Consider the following 16,233-nt stretch of genomic DNA (forward strand, 5'->3'; position numbering starts at 1 on the left):
TTTTGTACTTTGTGATATCACAACAGGAAATAGTAATATTTTCCTGAGGACACTGTTCATGGATTTAATAAATGGTTGGACCAGATAAGTGTTTTCTTTTCTAGTCAAATTGTTGTCCAGTCAACACATCTATTTAAATAAGCAGAGGCACACTTCAGGAAGCACATCGCTCTCTCAAGTTTTTGGTAGTACCTGACCTGTTCAGAAAATTCATAGCTGACAAACATTTTGTTACAGTACTTTTTGAAAAAGTCCAATTGCTTTTCAAAATGTTCATCTTACAAAATTTTGTAATTCTAGTTTTGGAAAAGTTGGATAGTTCACTCAATTATATACCAGAGTGAATAAAATGAAATAAGCATATTTTGATTTCATTATTGATAGTGAGGCAATTAGCAGTCAGAAAACAGATGAAAAAACTGAAAGAAAAAATAGTAACATTTTCATCCATGGTATACATGAAGGATGTGCACAAACAAAATATTGTTTGAAACTTAGTTCTGGAAGAATCAGAAAATTATCCCTTATATGAGAGACATTGCAAATAAGAGTTGTTCAGTGTGGCTGATATGAGGGGTTAGTGTGGTTAAGCCCCATAAATAATACTGCACCAAGTCATCCTCTGCTTACCTTATTCTTTTCCTCCTCCTGTGAGGTACCAAATTTTTCATTCCTTTTAACTACTGGTAATATTGGCTGGGAAGTATAGGCATCCATCCACTTTGTAGATACATTTGTTGAGTGGGAGTTGGTATATTCAGGGGTTTGCCTGAACATGGTTATAAGTGGAATAGAATTCTTGAGCCAAGAATATTGAGTGTAATCCTGGACCGACAAAAGTCAATCAGGCCAGGATTTTAGTCATTGAGATTATTTTGGGGGAGGACTATAATGGGACTATTCACATCAGTAAGGGCTACTTCACTGGGACTATGCACAGTAGTAGAGGTTTGCAGGACTGAGTCCTAAATTGCAATACTAAGTTACTGAACTTTGTATGCATAATGCTTCAGTCAGAATATTACTCTGAGTCTGCAAGAACTACAGATTAAAAGTAATGGAAAATAATTCATCTAGGTAATGGATTTTTAACTCCTTTAGAATACTTAATCTAAATGAACACATAGTACAGGAATTAAATTAAGAGATTTAAAGAAAGAAAAACAGTCTGAAAATAAAAATGAAGCTTTGTTCTTGCATCAGAATGTATTAGATCTTGCAATTTGCATATACAAATAATTCAGCAACATTCACTGGCATTCTAAACACAGCAAGATCAAATTAGAAATGTAATAAAAGAAAATATCAATGATAGCTGAAACTGTACAATACATACATACATTAAAGATTTAACAAATTAAATATAATTTATTACACAGAAAAGTTTCAGTAACTTTACATTAAAAATGATATCAGGGAAATGAAAACATTTCAAAACATTGAAAACACAGGAGGTCAGGCTCATTTTAAAAGTTTAAAAAACATACATAAAAATACTTTTAAAAACACTGGTAATTACAGTATGCATTCTTTATTAAGGCCCCAATTCAGCAAAGCACTTAAGTGCATGTTTCAGCAGCAAAAAGCCAATGGTACTTCAGCACATGCTTAAGTGATTTGCTGAACAGAGATAGACTTAAAGTATATATTTAAATGCTTTAATGAATTAGGGCCTAATGTAACACATGAAAATAGACAGTAAAGTAAGTCACATAGTGACCAATAATGCATACGGACCAGAATTTACATTTTCTAATCCCTATTTGGCATTTTAATGCAATTCCATGCAATACAGAAAATTTATGAAGAGATAATCCTTCTATATATTTATTAGACTGTTGTATTAAGTACAACAACCTTGTTTGTACCTTGACTAAAAAAGAATATTTGACAAAAGAATTGGAAAACAAGCTTTCTAAATTATAATAAGAAAATGTCATTGCTTAGCCTATTTCTCGCTTCTGAAATATTTTTATGGGTACTTCTGTTATATCTTAGATGTCTTTATATTAAAGACAACAGGAATTTCTTGGCATTTTGGTTAATATTAATCATAGTTTTTGTTGAGTATCTGATAGCCTCTTGATGCAGGAAGTAACTTGCTGCCTTGCCTTGCATTCATTAATCAGACAGAGAGCAGAGTTCTAAACCTGTAAAAGGATCTGTTAGAGTGGACCCTTCTGAACACACGGACATCAATATGACTGTGCTGGCATATAGGTCTAAATTGGCACCTCTCACTTCAGGATAACTTAATTATCTAACAAGCTTGTCTCCCTCTCTAAATTGAGTTCTACTCCAGGAGGCAATTGTTATGTAATATCAAGACAAATCTGCCAAACATCTGAACACAGCCGGATCTTAAGGGCTGTCCAAGGAGCACTACAGAATAAAGGGAAAATGCGAAACAAAATATGGAGGCTGACTATTAGGGAAAAAATCTCAACAGTGAGATCTACTTAGACTGTAGAATATACTCCCAAGGGAAATGGTGGAAGCATAACTGTTTGTTTGTATTTAAAACTAGACTGAGCCATCATTTGAGATTTATTGTTGGGAATAATTCTGTAATGACTGAGAGATGAAATTATTAAGTGTCTCATCATCATCAAATTTAGTATCTTACTTACATGCTCTCTATGTTACATATTTATATTGACCACCTTAGTGTATTGGCCTTTTGTACGTGCACGTATTTGATTACTTTCATTTTAATATATTTTCCATTTTCACACCATGCCAAAATTGAAAGCTTATTTAACATTCTTTTCTTTAGTCAAATAAAGATTTTTGCATTTTGAATTAATCCATTAACCTTAAACTATTTAGTCTTGCAACAGATTGTTTTAGTTAAGTGCATAATTACTGTACAAATAAATATATAGCAGTGCATTACTAGGAAGACAATAAGAAGTAAATGGCAGTGTTCAAAACTGTGCTTAAAAACTTTTAACCTGAACCATTTTCAATTCACTATGTAATAAAAGGAGAGATGTGAACACCTTTGTTACTCTTTGCATTAGTAAAAGAACAATGAACTTTTATTTATTTCCAGATATTATAAATGAACATGGGATAGATAAATAGTGCAAGAACTAGAATGAAAACATCAGTTTAGGTATGCTTATTTTTAAATAAGGCTTTTATGTTTGCATTCAAAAATAACCAATTAAACAAGACAGAACCATTGCATATTAATATACATTAAATTAAATATTTTCATATTTATTTGTGCTCATTAATTTATATAAGTTTTTTTTAAAAAAGATGAGAGATTTTTTTAAAATATTCAACATTCAGATGCCTTGTGTTTTTTGTACTTTTTGTCCCCCAAATCCTGTTTAGGTCTCTGAAATATTTCATTATATACACACATGCAAAGACACAGATACCCCTTTTTTGTATTAGGGAAAGATCTGATTTTTAACTATGGAGACATTATTTTAAGAATACACATTTTAAAAGAGCTTTTCCCTATCAACAGTCTTTACTGTGGATACCAGTGTGATTTCAATATTAAAAAGCTATTTCAAAAAATTTAAGAAGTTGCTTTTATATTCTAGTCAAACAGAGTCTCAGTCTCCCTCTCTCTGTTATACATATTATATCAAGCTCTGTCGGTGGCAACAGGAATAAAGCCTCTTGCAATAGTTAACAGAAGCTCAGGTTCAGAAAAACTATTTTCAGCAGAATTTAATCTTCTGACATGCAAAATATCTTCAAAATAGTGAAACTCACTCATAAATTACAAAACTATTTCAGTAAAGACCATTTAAAAATACATTAGATTTAATAAAAAAGCAAAATAAAATGAATGTTCAAGACTACATTGAAATCAAATAATTTATTAAATTCTGTATTTACGCTGATTTATTTCTAACTGACAGCTTATCTTGAAATAAAGCTGTGTACAATATACTGACTTTAAAAAGCATGGCTGTTAAAGTTTGTTTTTAAGTTGTAGTGGAGCATATGTTGTTACACTCTGAGGACCAGATTCTGACACCCTTACTCACACTGAATAGCATCTTACTCCAGGAACAGTCTCATTGCCTTCAATGGGACTATTTGTAGAGTAAGGTGTTACTGAAAATGAGTAAGGGTATCAGACTCTGGCTCCTAATAAACATTACTACTCATGAAATCAATTGTTTGTTATTGACCTCAGTGAGAGGTCAGAGCCAACATATTCACTATGATTCATTATTTAATATAAAATAAAAAATTGCTTTGTAAAATTTAGGGGCTGCTAAACTTGGGAAATAAAATTAATATTGATAAATATTTTAATGTATTGGAAAATGCAAAGAGAAATGAAACCAAGATTTTGTTAAAAATGTATAATATTCAACAACATATATACCGATATTTTGTATTTGAACATTTATTATAATTAGCTTTTAAAAGATATTTATATTTGAGTAATTTATAATTTTATACAGCAAAAGTGACTTTTAAAGCAAAACACAGAATATCATTTACAATAGGAATGATCATAATGGAAAATATGATAAATTAACATGATTTACAAATATTTTTACAGACTATTAAATTAAAAAATAAGGCAGGAAGTTTTATTTGAAATTAGCATAATCAGAATATATATCAATGAAATCTTGTACCACTTTGTAGCAGAATTCATACTGTTCCTAAAAAAAATAAAAAAGAGAAATTCAGATTTACTTCGATTTGTACATTATGATTAAGTTGGAATAATCAGATTTAGGTAAATCCATAAAATGGAACATATTCTAAATTGTCAACAGCAAGTTTATGACAAAACAAATCTACCCCATTGATGGTAAATTTTATATTTCTGCTCTTTGCATAAAAGGTTTTTATGCTCAATTTTATTAACTTGCAAGTTTCATAGTCTGTATGTAACTGAGCCTGATAGTCGCTTCAGGGAGGATGATGGAACTGGAACTGGGAGGTTGAAATAGAGGAGGTCCACAAGAGGCTTTTCTCAAAACTTAATAGACATCTATAATATGAAAGAAATTGCAAACCACTGAGCCCAATTCTGCTAAGTGCAAAGTACATTTTGGGAGGTGCAAAGCACCCTCAATTACCACTGATGTCAATAGGAGCTCTGGGGTGATCCACACCTTTCAGAACTGGGTTCACAGTGCCTTTCAAACAACCTCAAAGCACCTTACAATGCTCTATGCATACATACTATTATGATTATTAAACAATTATATTGTAGTAGCACGTAGAGGCCAAGTGTGGCCCTGTTGAATTCCTGCCCTAAAGAACTAACAATATGAATATTCTTTCTCATATTTTTACACACACATGGAAACCCAGCCTCGTTACAAATGAAATGCACACCTCCCAATTATAAATGAACAGCCATACTGGGTCAGACCAAAGGTCCATCTAGCCCAGAATCCTGTCTTATGACAGTGGCCAATGCCAGGTATCCCAGAGGGAATGAACAGAACAGGTAATCATCAAGTGATCCATCCCGTCGCCCATTTCCAGCTTCTAGCAAACAAAATGAAACGCAGTCACTTCTGGTTTCAGAGTAGCAGCCGTGTTAGTCTGTATTCGCAAAAAGAAAAGGAGTACTTGTGGCACCTTAGAGACTAACAAATTTATTAGAGCATAAGCTTTCGTGAGCTACAGCTCACTTCATCGGATGCATCTCTGTTTTTTCCACCAAATGCATCCGATGAAGTGAGCTGTAGCTCACGAAAGCTTATGCTCTAATAAATTTGTTAGTCTCTAAGGTGCCACAAGTACTCCTTTTCTTTTAGTCACTTCTGGGTAACAGTTATTTAATAGCATACAGCAACACTATATATTTTCTTCTTGCTCTCCCCAGTGATAAACACTGACCTCACCTGCTTCTAAGGTCATAGACCCATAATACAGTGTTTCCCAAACTTTTGAAAGCTGAGTCCCACTCCAGAAGAATGAAACCAATCTTCCCATTGCCCCTTGCAACGCTGCCATTTGTTGTTAAAGACCTATCCATCTTAAATTTATATATCTTCCACTATCCCCTGGCTAGTTCTTCGTCCCTCCAAGGGAGGCACATTCCACACTTTTAGAAACACTGGTCTGAATCTTTTTAATATGATACTTTGTCTTTGTTCCTACAACACGAGGTAGTTAACGTTGACAGTAGTAAAGTATCAACACTAGCATCTGAGTTCACTTCCATTTAAATGAATGGGAGAGTTCACAGCTTAGAGCTACTGTTTTGGTTCAGGCAGACATCTCTGCATTGGTTACACTCAGGACATATTTTGAAGGTTTTCTCCACAACCATAACAGTGCTTCAATCATAGGCCTCTAGGACCCCTGAAGATATAGGCTCTATTCCTGGATCTGTCACAGAGTCCCTGGGTGCTCTTGGACAAGTCACTTAATCTTTCTGTACCTCAGTTTCCCTGCCTGTAAAATGAAGAAAAAAAATCTACCTCAGAGAAGGGTTTTGAGTAGGACTGTCGATTAACTGTTAACTCACACGATTAATTCAAAAAAATCGCAATTTAAAAAATTAATTGTGATTAATCACACTGTGAAACAATAGAATATCAATTGAAATGTATTAAATATTTTTGGATGTTTTTCTACATTTTAAAATATATTGATTTCTATTACAATACAGAATACAAAGTGTACAGTGCTCACTTTATAATATTTTTATTACAAATATTTCCACTGTAAAAATGATAAACAAAAGAAATAGTATTTTTCAATTCACCTCATACAAGTACTGTAGTGCAATCTCTATCTTGAAAGGTAACTTACAAATGTAGATTTTTTGTTACATAACTCCATTCAAAAATAAAACAATGTAAAACCTTAGATCCTACAAGTCCACCCAGTCCTACTTCTTGTTCAGCCAATTGCTAAGACAAACAAGTTTGTTTACATTTACAGGAGATACTGTTGACTGCTTCTTATTTACAATGTCACCTGAAAGTGAGAACAGGCGTTCACATGGCACTTTTGTAGCCAGCATTGCAAGGCATTTATGTGCCAGATATGCTAAACATTTATATGCTGCTTTGGCCACCATTCCAGAGGACATGCTTCCATGCTGATGATGCTTGTTAAAAATATAATGCGTTAATTAAATTTGTGACTGAACTCCTTGGGGGAGAACTACATGTCTCCTGTTCTCTTTTACCTGCATTTTGCCATATATTTCATGTTATAGTAGTCTTGGATGATAACCCAGCACGTCTGTTTTAAGAACACTTTCACAGCAGATTTGACAAAACGCAAAGAAGATACCAATGTGAGATTTCTAAGGATACAGCATTCAACCCAACCTTTAAGAATTTGAAGTGCTTTCCAAAATCTGAGAGGGATGAGGCGTGGAGAATGCTTTCAGATGTCTTAAAAGAGCAACACACTGATGTGGAAACTACAGAACCTGAACCACCAAAAAAGAAAATCAACCTTCAGCTGGTGGCATCTGACTCAGACAATGAAAATGAACATGTATCAGTCTGCATTGCTTTTGGATTGTTATCGAGCAGAACCCGTCATCAGCATGGACGTATGTCTTCTGGAATCATGGTTGAAGCATGAAGGGATATATGAATCTTTAGCACATCTGGCACAAATATCTTGTGATGCCAGCTACAACAGTGCCATGCAAATGCCTGTTCTCACTTTCAGGTGACATTGGAAACAAGACATGAGCAGCATAATCTCTTGCAAATTGTAACCAAATTTGTTTGTCTGAGTGATTGGCTGAACAAGAAGTAGGACTGAGTGGACTTGTAGGGTCTAAAGTTTAACATTGTTTGTTTTATTTTGGAATGCAGTTATTTTTTGTACATAATTCAACATTTGTAAGTTAAACTTTCATTATAAAGAGATTGCACTACAGTACTTGTATTAGGTGCACTGAAATATACTATTTCTTTTGTTTTATACAGTGAAAATATGTGTTATAAAAATAAATATAAAGTAAGCACTGTACTGTGTTGTAATTGAAATCAATATATTTGAAAATGTAAAAACGTCCAAAAATATTTAAATAAATGGTATTCTATTATTGTTTAAAGTGTGATTAATAGCGATTTTTTTAATCGCTTGACAGCCCTAGTTTTGAGATTACTGTGTGTAAAGCACTTTGAGACTGAATGGAAAGTGCTAGAAATGCAATGTATTACTATTATTTATTCAAGGTAGCAGCTCTCCAGGAATCTGTGCTTGAAATTTATTGAAAAACTATCTTCAAATATTCATAACTTTGTTAAATAAATATAACCTAAATTCTTCTAATGTTCCAAAGGCACTTCTCCTCTGTGAGAACTAACTGCAAGTCAGTTTGATGTGTTTAAGCCATTTTTTAGATGAAAAAACACATACATTAGTTCTTTTTTCAATAAAATGTTGATAATTTTATGATCACAACTCAAGAATGTCCCCATGGATTTTTAAAAAATCTTTCACAATCTCTCTACAAACAAACAAACAAAAATCAGCAGTTGGCTAACAACAAACACAGCAACTTTTACCCCCCAAATTAATTTTTAGAAAGCCTATTACAAAATAAAATAGAAGTTTATAATGAAACACCTTTCAACCTAAGTATGTAGTTGTTAAAAGTAGTCCCATAATATATTTATTGCAGCTAGTAAAATGAGCCTTTGTTCTCTTCCCACCAGAACACTTACAAAACTTAGATCATTTGACAAAGATTCTTATTGTTAAATATCATACCAGCGTTTGCACCATATGTGGCCTTTGCATTCTTAAGCTCTTCACAGCTTGAAATACATCTAAGAGCCCTTCAGCCTTTACTCGTTCCAGAACATTGCTGAGTGCTATGAATGTACCTGTTCTTCCAGCTCCAGCACTGCAAGACAAACATATTTCTTTTGCTTAACAAAATGTCAGGACATACCCATGCAAATTACAATAATGAGCAACAAAGATACTTTGCATAATAATTAATGCAAAATATTCAAGTACAGTTATTAGCGGAATAAAAGACTCTTGCTTACTAAGTTTATTGCTGTCATTTGCATGGCATAACTTTCCATGTTATGATCAAGAATTAATAAAAATTAATTCTCAACCAGGCCAGTTTGGATAAAGGCTTGTCTCCTGCGAACACTTACATGCTTATTTATACAAGTGAATAATTCCATAGAAATCAAATGCACTACATGTGTGCATAAAATTAAGCACATGTATACATGTTTGTAGAACTGGGAACATAATCCTGTAGACTTGAAACTTTTCTAATCTGTATTTATCTCCAAACCAATTGAAATTTATGGTACTATAACTGGTATCTTTAACACAGAGTAGTGATTTTGGCAAATTCTTTGTTGCTTATGAAAGGAAAGACTTGTTAATAGCTGAATCCTATTATATAGTACACCATCCCCACACATTCCTGCCAATGAATCTATTTCCTGACCTACACCTCATTATTATTCTAGCTATTTGTCTCTCTTGATCAGCGACTGCTAATTGTTCCAAATTATGTGATATGATGGGATTGATCTGTATTGATATTTTTTTCCTTCTTGATCACTTGTCTGTAAGCAGATAAGACTTCATATTTGATTGTCCAACAAGAAAACGTGGTTGTCCCAGTTGTCAGTCTCTGGCCTTATTGCTGCTGCTGTGACTGTCTAAAGGCTTTTCCCTGCATTGTTCTTGTTTTGTTCTGGACTACTTTACCAGGGTTTCTCATTTTTATTTTCTTATTTTTGGTGTGTTTGACTCTCATTTCATCTTATAGACTTAGCTTTATCCTCAATTTAATATAAATTAAAATATTACTGCCACTACCAAGTCTGAAACTAAGAATCAGAACTAATACTCCATATTATATATTCAAATAAAAAGTACAATTCCTAACTACTATTATGGATAAAATCCATCTAATTTAAAATGTAGCTCTGATCATGCAGAATAGCACTAGTTTAGTCCATATCTGCTGTTGCATGTACAAAGTGACTGAGTCTACTTTCTACCTTTACATTTATATTTCCCTATTTTTTCAAATTTCAGCAGCTGATTAGATGCTTGCTGACATTATTAGTGAAAATAAAATAGGGCGGAGCTCCTTTCACTGCCATTTGACCAATGACAAAGATGAGTTTACATTTTGTCTCCTAATTTCACTTTGGATCAAAGTAACCAGTTACAACTAGTAGAGGCCAAGCAACAATGATTAGGAACTGTGAGGCACACAGCCACAATGGGGGAATAATCATAAAAACCGGGATGATTCTGGGAATCTGTGATGAGGCTAAATGAAAGACCAAAAAGTTTAATTCATGTCCCTAAATCAAGGATAAATATAAAATAATTAATTAAGTTTGAATTTTTAACATATCTTAATAATTTATAAGCCAGATGAATGGTAATCACCATCAACGGTCATTGCTTTTACTTTATTTCCGTCAAATAAGAAATCTTTATGATAATCTTTTCATAAGGACATGCTTAAGTACAAATGCACGTATCCTCAGCTGGATACATTAAAGCCTAGTAGGAAGCTAAAGTGAATAGGTAAAATATATTAGTTGTGCAATTCCCTATAGACAACTACTTTTATCAGATTAAAGGCAGCTGCAAAATCTAAAAAGGTTCAGATTTATACGTAATTAACCAATCCCTAGAAAAACTGTCTAAAAGGTTGGTGAATGACTCATTCTGGAATAGATCCATAGCTGCAGGAAGATGAAAAAATGCTGTAAGGATATAATAGTATGAAATACTTTGTAAACCTGTACACAGAAATAGTTAAATAGCTACTCATTCCCTTATGTCTAAACAAAAAAATGAAGTATCCCCTTTTATCCTGCCCCATACCATCTGCCCTCCCTGCCTCCAACTTGAGAAACTCTTTGGGCAACACTCCACCAGAGCCACATGTTTATCTCTAAAAAAAATAATTTAAGTGTAATTGTATGTAGGTTCAACTTCCCTTAGAAATGCAAGGTAAAAATATATGTTGTATGGTTTATAGTACAGTACTCTCCCCTTCATATTTATTCTTCCCTCTTTTCCTCAACAACCCCTTACTGAATCTAAAGAGTTTTAAAAGAAAAAATCTTTTAGGATAATGGCCTCCGTTAATTTGGCTCACAGAATAATATTGTTTCTTGAAGGATGGAAGAATCAAAGACAAATGAAAATCTGATGGGCAAACTGATGTGGCTATAGAAAAAATCCATTACAGGGGGTCCTTAGGCTCCATTACAGTCTAGACGAGAATGCCACTGCAGGTGAGAAGAAATAAAGAAGAGAAAAACTCAGGCAGCTACAGAGAGGAAGAGACCGAGAACAGAGGGCAGTTACAAAGACACTATGGAGGACAAAAAACTATAAAAACTGTCTCAGGGCAACACTTTTAGTAAAACCCTTAAATATTATGTAGTTTGATATTTCTATTATCTATTATAATTGTTGTGGTCAGTCCTTGCCACTCTTAAATCTTCTGTAAATAGAATGAGAAAAATAAATAGAAACCTGTGTCCTGAAAATTGGTAATATTTAATCTAGATAGAAACACGCAAATAATAAAATTTCATTTGTTTTATTACATTATTGTTTTATTTAAATCTGGAGAGCCAAATTCATCCATACTTAACTCCATTAATTCACTGGGCTGGTGATATATTTGGCCCAGTACATTGGGCACTGTATCCTAGGCAATTAGGGTTCATTAGCTTGCACTTCTTAGTTCAATGAGTGACCTATTTAAGGTCACTGGATTTACATGAACATACATCTGATTACAGAATATTACACAAAATATAAAGTAAGATTTTAAAAGTAATGGACATGTTCCTGTAACTGTTAGCCAGTGGCCAATACAGCAGTATTTCTGCTTTAGAGGTCTTTACTTTCTTGTTGGTATGATATGAACTATAAACAAAAAGCAACTAACAGAGTTTTGCAAAATAACCATGGCTTAAATTCTAAGATTCACACAGACACAGAGTAAATGTGAATGCTGGAAATTCATGGTATATCTGTGCAAGACACAATGGGCCAAATCCTGCACACCTCACTCTAGCAAAACACCCATTAACTTCAATGGGACTTGTACCTGAGCAAGGAGTGCAGGAACAGGCACCTCAATTCTCACTCAAGCAAAACTCCAAGGATATGGTCCAGGGATATGAGCAAATTCCAGCAGGAAATCTGGAATAATCTAGTAAAATGATGCTACGTTATTTGGATTTGTTTTAGATTTTCCAATGTTAACTGTCGTATCTTATAAGTGTGTGTTTACTATATGTCTATTTGTGCCAGCTAAAGTCATTAAGCCCTTCTTCAAATACACATTTCAGCCCAAGGAGATTTAACTGTATCAATGCTATTATTTTATTTTGAAAGGTTATTTATAAATTCTTGTCAAAGGAAAAATGTAATCATTCCAGATACATATAATAAATTCATTTGTGAGCTGTAGATAACAACAACAGGCCTTACTGTCCCCTATATGGGCTATTTGCCAAAAGATGTTTGGTTCCCAAACTCAGTAGATCTGGAATACACACACACACACACACACACGTGCATGAACGTACACACAACCATTTGCTCAGCAGCCCTGTGAATCTGCACTTAGCTCTGCCCCCTCTTCCAGTGTCCCTGGCAGTGAAGTTGTGCTCTCAGAGGTTCTGCTATCGTATCCATCCTTTGGAAGAGGCATGTTCAATATTGTGGAACGGAAAAGCAGGTGAATTAATGCTGATAAGATCTGCATTAACTTACTTGCAAAAATCCCAAAGTATCGGAGAGCTTTCAACCACCGGTCTTGCCCCCTATGCAGCCATTTGAAGGAGCATCTAGTAGGTCAGGGCTAAAAAAGGAAAATGATATTGTACGAGGCAGCACTAGATTTCCTCATGTTGATCTCTAGGGTACTAATATTACCATGTAAGAAAATATATTCCAGTTTTTCCACAATTCTCACATTTCAAGTAGGTCTGTATTATTTTTAAAAAGTAGGAATAAATGCTAATTAGTAAACCTCTTTACCCACATATATACAAATGCTAGAGATTGAAAAACAATTCACAGACTGCATCAAAAAAGAGATGGGTTATGATAAACTTCCTTACACAAAATTCAGAGATAAACAAACAAGAAAAATCTGGGTTATGATAAACTTCCTTACACAAAATTCAGAGATAAACAAAGTAACAAAACCATATCACCCCTCTTCATTGTCAGGTTTCATATCATTAGAGCTCTCGAGTAATATTTTATTTAAGAGGATTCTGCCTCATCATACTCAGTGAAAATGTTTGGGTTTTTTTCCTTCTAAGATAATACATATTTTGGCCAGGGGAAGAACTGCTCCTGTGCACTGTGAGATGTTTCCTCCATTGATACGTTATTTATGAAATGGCAGAAAACACCATAACCTTGCCTCTCCTCACCTTTTAAACCAACATCCACCCCCGCACACCACTTTTTCCTCCTCTGAGAGGCATTTTAAAACTGCAGACAAGGTAGGAAACATAACTTGGGGCCAAGGATTTTAGGTTTTCACTTTTTACTCTAGACAGTCTAAACTTTAGACATTTCCCAGTAAATCTCCAGTCACTGCATCCCTCCCTTGTAATCAGAGATGTTGCTCTCAAGAACCAAAATAGACACTCAGCATTTGGGAGTTCCTCTTTTGCCCTTTTTGGAGGCACAACTAAAAAAGAAAAATCATTGTCTCACATATGAACCACCAAGTATTATTCACTTCCAGCACTTCACTACTTTTCATTGCCCAGTTATGTTTTTAAGAACTTGATTGTAATGTTTAATTAGTCATAGACATGTTAAACAAATTTGCTCTTAGCAGTTTTAGTTTTAATTTGCAAGTAATCTAAATGATAAACAATGATTTTGGTAGTATATGAACTAGTAATGTGTCTATATTTTAAGTGATAAGGAAAAGCCTATTAAGCCTATTTTTGCTGATAATAACTTGCATACAAATACAAACAGCTCATCCATGATTATTAGTGTCATGTTCCTCTGTTAGAAAAACACATCACAGTGGATAACCAAAACCTGCTTTAACTGTTGCTACATTAGACATTTAATTTTTTGTATGCAAAAAACGGTTTAAACAAAAAATGAAATCAAATACTTGACTAAATGTATGCTACTGCAGGTCGCAGAGATTATAATCAAAAGTACACAGCTCAAAAAGAAATGAGAGTGCATTCTGCTTTACAGACATATCATTCATGGATAAAAATGGCTAAATTAGATCCTTCTACTTAGAAGGTGAAAGCTGAACTTCCCACGAATAAAGACACAAACACATACTTAAGAGGGGAATCAAGCCACGGGGCAGGTCTTCAGCTGGTGTAAATTGGCATAGTACCATAGACTTGAGTAGACAATTTACATCACCTGAGGATCTGCCCCATTAGCTTCCTTCCCCTCTTAAGCATGTGGAAATTACTGCATACCTTGGGCAAGCAGCTACTGCAATTGCAAGCTCACACTTGCACAGAAAATTCCTAAAGGCTTAGAGTTTAATCCTCAAAATACATGGGCTCACATTAACATACATCTTGGAAAATCAGCTGCTGGACTTGAAATGCACTAGGTGGTTTTTCAAGATTTGAATCTATGTGTATTTGAGAGAAGGTTCTAGTCATAAGCCTTAAGAACGTGGATGTAAGAGTTTTCAAGCACAGCAGCTGATTTTCCAAAATATACTCTCATGTGAATCTATGTAACTGAGAAGAGTAGAGAGTTCTAAGTCTTAAGGATTTTGGAATATTGTTTTTATCATTCTAGTGGTGTTTTGAAATAAACATGTTAAAATTCAGGGAGAAATGTGGCCTACAACATTAACCTAATTCTTCAAAGCTTTTGTGGGTCTGAGAGGATGGAACTATTAGATGTAATATGTGGTTCTAGTTCTTTGACTTCCAATGTGTTGCATTAATCAAAGGAATACTGTTAAGCAAAAGAGCTGCTTTTCTCCCTTACTGATTGGCTAAAACTGTCCCATATTTTACCTGCTTTAATTAGCATTCAATGTCCTGACTTACTAACAGATTTCAAAAAGTAGTTGCAGGAATCCACTCTCAAACTGCAGAATCAGGCACTAAAACTGTTAGTGTCTACGAGTTCAATTGGTACAGAGAAAATAACCCTTTAGGGAAAATATGTGAAAATAGCAAAGAACAAAACACTTCAGAAGCAAAAAGTAGGAGAGAGGAATAGCTTATTCTGTTAATTAATATGCATATTCTTAGACCATGTCCTGAACGTCAACAGACTCAAGCCTGTTTCAAGCTCCCAGACATTCAAATCAAGGCACTGTTAGCAAAAGTGTCACCACAGTTGTTTGTTCCAATGGTGCGTGAGAACACAGATGATCTTTCAGGTAATCCACACCCAGATCATAGGCTTCACAGATCAAGACCAGCACCTTTAATTGTGCAAACTGAAGGTCAGTGCACACTTCAGAGAACAGGTGTAATATGATCTCCATCACTAACTCATAGCTGGTAAGTGGGCAGCTGCATTCTGCATTCTGCACTAGATGCATCTTCCAAGTGATCTTTGAGGGTAATTCCCTGTAGAGCACATTGCAACAACTAATTTGGAAATCACAAGAGCTGAGATAACATTTCTGCAGAGAGGGAAATAATCAATTGCCTATTATCCAAAGGCAAATGGCTGCTGCCAAAATCCAAAGGCACTTTCAGTTTGCAGACCTCATTGAAAAAAAGACTGGCATACCTTTACAAATAACCATCACTGTCACCATCATACTGCAGATGCTAAGTGTCTCTCCTGCTGGAAACCACAGACAGGTGCTGAAAACCTCAGGGACAATACTATAAAAGGCTACTGATACAGCTAAAAGAATCAGCATAGGAACTTGATCTCTCTCCATTTCTAAGGGATAATCAACCAATGAAATTAGTGAAGTTTGTGTACCACACCCAAGTCAACAGCCAGATTAAAAGGGGGGTAATCTCCAGATACCACCAGAGTTGTCCTACCACAAACTGCTGATGTAAATTGGCATAGTTCCATTGACTTGAATAGACAATTTACACCACCTGAGGATCTGCCCCATTGGTTTCCTTCCCCTCTTAAGCATGTGGAAACCACTGCATAATCTTTCCCCAAAAGGGGAAATTAGAGAGAGGTGATATTTATTATTTGTATCGAGGTAATGCCTGGGAGCACCAATCATAGAGGAGACACAGAATAAAGAGATGGTCTCTACCCTAAAGAGCTTACATGCTA

At 34.6% G+C, this 16,233-nt stretch overlaps 1 protein-coding gene and 1 long non-coding RNA gene across 11 annotated transcripts in view; one reads left to right on the top strand and one right to left on the bottom strand.

Moving 5' to 3' along the window:
- Nucleotides 1–16,233, top strand: part of LOC119858691 — a 71,229-nt gene that overhangs the window by 24,800 nt on the left and 30,196 nt on the right. The gene's annotated exons all lie outside the window — the stretch shown is intronic.
- PTPRE (protein tyrosine phosphatase receptor type E) overlaps nt 1,184–16,233 on the bottom strand; it is a 285,775-nt gene continuing 270,725 nt past the window's right edge. For 6 of the 8 annotated variants that reach the window (XM_038409873.2, XM_043519350.1, XM_038409868.2 and 3 more), the window contains 2 exons: nt 8,698–8,833; nt 1,184–4,649 (listed from right to left, as the gene is read on the bottom strand). In XM_038409873.2, coding sequence (XP_038265801.1) covers nt 4,575–4,649; nt 8,698–8,833 — 211 coding nt within the window. In that variant the 3' untranslated portion in view covers nt 1,184–4,574. Of the gene's footprint in view, nt 4,650–5,757; nt 6,406–8,697; nt 8,834–12,723; nt 12,812–16,233 lie in introns of those variants that run through there. The other 2 variants (XM_038409870.2, XM_038409874.2) reach the window with 2 other exon arrangements.

This window comes from Dermochelys coriacea, chromosome 7 (assembly GCF_009764565.3).
Source record: "Dermochelys coriacea isolate rDerCor1 chromosome 7, rDerCor1.pri.v4, whole genome shotgun sequence".
Lineage (NCBI taxonomy): Eukaryota > Metazoa > Chordata > Testudines > Dermochelyidae > Dermochelys > Dermochelys coriacea.